This window comes from Barbatula barbatula (assembly GCF_947034865.1).
Source record: "Barbatula barbatula genome assembly, chromosome: 1".
Taxonomy (NCBI): Eukaryota; Metazoa; Chordata; class Actinopteri; order Cypriniformes; family Nemacheilidae; genus Barbatula; species Barbatula barbatula.
In genome coordinates this window covers 14,809,730-14,816,093 of record NC_136766.1, presented here as the reverse complement: position 1 = coordinate 14,816,093, position 6,364 = coordinate 14,809,730, and the positions used below count along the sequence as shown (strand labels likewise).

Sequence of the window (6,364 nt, the reverse complement as noted above, 5' to 3'; positions counted from 1 at the left end):
AAAGAGTAATCCTTAATTAATTTTTTTGAAAATACTTACATTATGTAAAATCTTGTTGAAATGACCTAAAGGATAAATGCCTTAGCTTTATTTTATATTTGTGTTTTAACCGCATAACAATAAATAAACAAATAAGAACAACTGTCTGAATAAAGTTACAAAAGATTACGTTTGGACTCCTTTGTAATAAATGTTTGTTTTTATATAACGTAATGTCCCACACATTGCTTGGCTTCCGATGCTTGTTAGACAGCAAAAGCAAGACTGGAAACCACTCAGTATTTTATAGAAGGATTTATGAGTTATTGATTTATCATATTCTGCCTTTTAGACCTGAAAAGAGGATAACGAGCCACAGCAAGTCTCCTGGAGCTGCTTCAGAAAACAAAAGGGGGGTTTCATCATCTCATAAGGTCTCTAATTTTGAAAGACGTCAAAAAGGGTCAGACATTTATGTCAACTCCATGAGTTATGTGTCTTCACAATTCTTTGTTAAGGGTGCTTAATTACTAAATTGTTCGACGTCCTTTTAATAATTAAAAAAATATATATGTTCAGCATATCATCCTTTATATGCCAATCATCTTTGATGTATTAGTAGTAACTTATAGATCCTGCATTTCAACAATAAATTAGGTAGCAAAGACAGAATCATGCAGCCTTTGCTTATAAATTATTTGTATATGTTATTTTTGAAGGAGTGTATGTGTACTAAACACCCTAAAAACAAAATAATTCAGTTATACAAACACTGGTCAGGCTATTAATAAAATTCTGTTGGTAAACCTTTTTAATTGCAACCTGGTGGAATGAGCATATACAAAATTCAGCAAAACATTCAAAGAATCTGTGAGCGATAACAGTAAAGATGTTTTTTTTATCACTGACATATAGGAAATCCTTATAAACATCAACACTTGAACAGGACAACATAACATCAAGTAATTCATTCATTGAGTGTTTCGAGCCAATTTTCTCCTTATTACTGTGAATAAGACTTTAACAATAACTATTATTTCTGTGCTTTAAAAATGTTAAATATTCAGGTTCCTTGGAGGCTTATCAAAGTTAAAATTGGATTGCATCGTGCTTGGTTCTAACATATTTTTAAAAGGCATATGTTTTTAGAAATTGTCATCTCTTCCTATAAACTTGTAAATGTTGATTAAATGTTAAAAAACATTGCTTTTGAAATATTTATCACCGTGTCCTTTGCTCGTTTAAATAAACAGCAAGTGCACGTGTGCTTATGACAGGTATGAAATGAATTCATTTGAATTAGCCTGACATCTGGTGACGTCGTCAATCACGGGCTCCTGTCAAGGAGAGAGGGGACTCGCAGGTCATCTCGTTTAAAGCACATTTTAGATTACACCACTAACTGAATTGTGTATGCTCATCACATTAGTGTACTCTACCAATGTGTTCCCATTAAATGTGGAAACCTGCCTTTCGAGCTCGTCTACAAGTTTGTTTGAGTTAGTGATTAACTTTAAAGAAAATTTCAGAATTACCAAAAGAAACAGGTGAAAATCTTTATTCGATAGAGCGTTTAAGAAATTACCTTCATGTTCTGTCCTTACAATAAATAAATAAACATTTTGGCCTACATATTGAAGCTATTACTGCTATCCGATTTCCCTTAATGGATTTTAATAACACAGTCTATCATTTAACATGTTTTACTTGGATTATTTATTGTAATAAACGCCCACTACAAATGAAGTTTAAAAGCAGTGCTACATACATTTCAAAACAGTGCCCGTGCATGCCATTACGATCGAAAATATTTATTGCAATAAAAGAGACACGGCAGGTCCAGTTAAATTGGCTTTTCATAATGAACACATTTGCCAAGGATAATTAATATATAAACTATTTCGATTTGTCATTATGATATGTATTCCACTTAATTGTGAAAGTAATTACAGAGCGAATGAACAGCTTTTCTGGAGAGTCTCTGGTTTCAGTCCCTGCTATCTCAGGGTGCAATAATAATTTTACTCTCTCGTGATGTGATGAAAAAGAGCCATAAATCTCACTGATCGCCGCTGGTCCAGAGCTTCATAATTCACTGCTGCTTTAATAGAAATATTCATGCGATCCCTTAATGAAATTAAAGCTGGGAAGTGGACAAAGCAGCTCTCTGATGTGTAGCGCGAACAAGAACATTTGAAGTTTAAGGGCAATGTTTTAAGACAATAGGGGAATTTCATCGATTCCATGCGCATTGGTGCGACGTGTTATAAATATCAAAATGGAAGGTCGAAACAGAGGAAACATAAAACCAAACGTTGTGTAAATTGTGTGAGACTTTCATCATTAATCTAGAAACGAATATACGAGTTTTGGAAATGCAAAGGTCTAGAGCTGTTTAAAATGATGTCAACATTTTTACCACATTTGACTAAACTCAGACAGATATTAGAGGAAAATACAATTGCAAAAGTATAGTCTATAAATTATAAAAAGCTATAGCTATATAGTTGGTAGGAACTTCTCGTAATTGATCTGTGATACTTGATTAGCTATTATTTCTTAATCGGTCATCATTGCGACACCCGCGGATAGTTGTATCCTTAAGGCGAAACAGGCCCGTGACTTGTTGATTTCCCCTGAGCAAATAAACGCCTGCGACTGGTCCCTAGAGACTGGTTAGCTGATGAATTGAAGAAAACTAATCCGCTTTATTGGTAGACAGGTTAAAGGCAACAGAGAGTGTCAATAATTCTCCCTCTGACCTCCTTCTCCATTAGCCTAAAGAGGCTTATAAGAGGAAACTATCCCAAAACGGGACACAGATCTGCTATTTCCTTATTGTTCCCCAGCTGTCTTAAATAATTAAACAGTTTAGATAAGAACGAGATCTGTTAATTGACAACATTTAATATAGGTCTATTTTACCCTCGACATTTTCGCCAGGGGTAATACAAAGTAGACTTTTTACCAATTTTTCCCTGTTTATTTAATGTTTTGATTATTAAACAAATTACAAACATATGGTTTAAAAGGTCTAAAGTGGGCTAAATGTGAACTGCGTAATCAAAATATTCTACACGTAGCCTAAAATCTAATCTAGCCTATTGGATTTTTAACAATATGAAGCCCACAACAAACTTTTTAAATTCCCAAACTGTGGTGAGCAGAATTACACAAATTAAAAATAGATTTTATAGTTTGATCTGCTCGTATTCAAGAAAATGTCGTAATTGAGGTTTCTCGTTCGGCAGCAAGGTTTGCTGCCTATAAAACTATAGCTCAAGTGATTGTCTGCCTACATGAATCCAATTTGTATGAGCATTTATTATCAGGCACCAATATGTTATGCTCACACTCTGAAATAATAGAAGAAGAAAAATTGGTTCTCCAAATATCCTTTTATGTCAGTGGTTCTTAAAAAGAACCCGTTGTTTAATAGAACGTTTTTGGGGATGATAAAGGTTATTTTTCTTAACGTTTCACACATTTATTGTAAAAAAGTGCAAGGTAATACCTTTGCATGGCCACGAGGAGAACAATCAAAATGCGAAGCATTAAGCATTTTTAGGACCAAATGAAAATTTCTTGATATATATTCTGTAATAATTCTGTTGACTTTAATAATACGGACACATCTTTCAGCTAACAAAACTGCATTTTTCAAAACAAAATTAAAATTGAATATGTTGTAAGAAATAAAGTGTGGCTACATTAAGTTTATTTTAGGAACGCATTATCAACTTCCAAAAATTAAACGAGAACATTTTTATTCTCGAGGAATAGGTGTTGAACTCTCTCTAAACCGAAATGACTGCCCTATAGGACATTCACAAGGATGACGCGAACGAGCAATCCACACCCTCTCGCGCAGCAGTTGACAAGTGGACTTCTGGCTTGCACACATTGGCCCAGATCATAACTTTAAGGAGAGGAACGGTGACACTCGTGACAGCTTTTTCTGCCTCGAACAACGCGTTAATCTGTTTGTGAGGTGGGCCAGATGGAGAAATCTAAAAACTTTCGCATCGATGCGCTTCTGGCTGTTGACCCACCAAAAGTGCAGACCTCGCCGCTGGCGTTGGTCACCTCTTTGCCCACCTCCATATCATCTTCCGAAAGTGTCCAGGCATCGGACACAAACTCCGAAGCAATACGGACTGATACCCCGTCTCCCCCCAGGATATCGTCTTGCGGCTTGATTCCCAAGCCGGGGTTTTTAAACTCTCCACATTCAGGCATGGTGGGACTACACCATCAGAGCAGCACGGGAATTCCTCCTCAGACACTCTATGGCCATCCAATGTACACTTATTCAACCGCAGCGCTTGGTCAGCACCCTGCCCTGTCCTATTCTTATCCGCACGGGTCGCATCACCATCACCCAAACGACCCGCTTAAACTCACCGCCAGCTCCTTTCAGCTCGATCATTGGCTGAGGGTCTCAACTGCGGGAATGATGCTCCCAAAAATGGGAGACTTTGGCGGTAAGTTACCCTTAAAATTTAAAAGAAATATGGCATGTGGGATAATACAATTATAAAGATTATAAAGTTATAACATATAACGTTTTCCATCGTGATGAGGCTATTATTTTGTCATTTATGGCAATGGTGTGCTTATTATATATTTTTGAGGGCTCATCACTTCATGCATATAAAAAGGCATAGTCATGAATATTTTAAAGTGTTTATTCGTTGCTATTCTTTTTTATTTATTATATATTTTTATTTCTGTGTTATGGATCACACATCCATGCAACCTGCGTTTGGAGATTCAGTAATGGAGCCAATTTTTTCTACACCGAGACCGAACGAACCCTCTCTTTCAGAGAGAAGTTAATGTAAAATGAACAGATAATGGACAGAGGGAAAGTGGCGGACGAGTGTGAAAACCACAGCCTGCCAACTGTGTACACTGCAGAGACACTGTCTCTCTGTTCCTCTGCTCGTCTGTAGATTTCTCGAACCTCTCCCAAACAAATCAGATAGTGTGGAAATGTTACCAGATGTACTGACAATGCCGTGGCACATAGAGCCAATGTGCGATTCGGAATTGCTTTTTTAAAAATGAGAGTTTTCCATTTTTTGCAATATTATTTTGGTTAAATTTAACACATTAAGTATATTTAGCCTACATGGTGTATAAACAATCCTTTGACTGCATCAGTGGCTACAGTATAGTGGTATATGGCTACACCTACTTAAAATCTTCACAGATTACAGTAAAGTTTTTATTATTTTCCTTCTTTACAGTGGTGTAAACATGATATTTGTATATACATTTGTATGTATAACATATATATTTAATATTCCTTTTTATCATTTAAAATGTAGCTATATCTCTATTTTTATATTTTGCAGGCCAGGCGCAGTCTAATTTACTCGGCAAGTGCAGAAGACCAAGAACAGCGTTCACAAGCCAGCAGCTCCTTGAACTTGAGCATCAGTTTAAGTTGAATAAATATCTCTCCAGACCCAAACGTTTTGAAGTGGCCACATCATTAATGTTAACAGAGACACAGGTAACCTACATTTTCCATCGTATTTTCGTAACACACTGCAAAAAAAATGATATATAAAAATATGTGTTGAGAAATCCAAGTTTAATTAGGGGTTGTTAACCTTAGTAAAATTGAATAATGCTGACTGCTCAATATTTTAAATAGCCCTAAATGTTTTGATTGTTTTGATTATTTTATTTCCAGGTGAAAATTTGGTTTCAGAACAGGCGTATGAAATGGAAGCGCAGTAAAAAGGCTAAAGAACAAGCCGCTCAGGAGGCCGAGAAACAGAAGGGTAAAGGAAATCAGGAAAAAATGGATGGACCGGAGCAGAAGGATTATCAGAAGGCGGACTCGGGAAAAAGCAACAGAATAAGGGACTTAAGGGACAGCGACGACGACGACGGGGATAACTACATGTTGCATTCATCTGATTGCTCCTCCGATGACGAACGAACCAATACGAGCGACATGAGTCCACAACCATGAGACTTTCCGTTTACCATTAAAGACTCTTTTGCGCAGTTTGTGATTTGCATGTTTTATCATCCTGCAGTCATTGTGGAAATCAGAGAACTGTTCGGGCATGCTGATGTCGGCGAGCTGTTTGTTCACGAGTGGATTCCTCTTCTGAAGGTGAACTATTACAACCGGGTTGCAGAGCATGAGATAAAATAGCATTACCCCAGGCAAAATAAGTATCAGTAATAAAAAGCATCAGCAAGATGTTTCTCTGAGATAACCACTGCGTGTCACAGTTTCTCTGAACCCATGGGATGAACAACCTGGTGCCGTTCGGCCACTCATCCACGACCAGAACCATGTGTGATCTGTTTATTTTTATACTATGTATTTATAACGGATTTGTTTTAAAAATGCATGTAA

At 36.7% G+C, this 6,364-nt stretch overlaps 1 protein-coding gene across 1 annotated transcript; it reads left to right on the top strand.

The window, feature by feature from the left end:
• Positions 1 to 3,979: 3,979 nt before the first annotated feature.
• mnx1 (motor neuron and pancreas homeobox 1) lies at positions 3,980 to 5,968 on the top strand (the record flags this gene model as incomplete). The annotated part of the gene is made up of 3 exons (XM_079466163.1): positions 3,980 to 4,463; positions 5,340 to 5,500; positions 5,684 to 5,968. The coding sequence occupies 3 exons, from the start codon at positions 3,980 to 3,982 to the stop codon at positions 5,966 to 5,968; spliced, it is 930 nt and encodes a 309-aa protein (XP_079322289.1).
• Between the last annotated feature and the right edge of the window lie 396 nt (positions 5,969 to 6,364).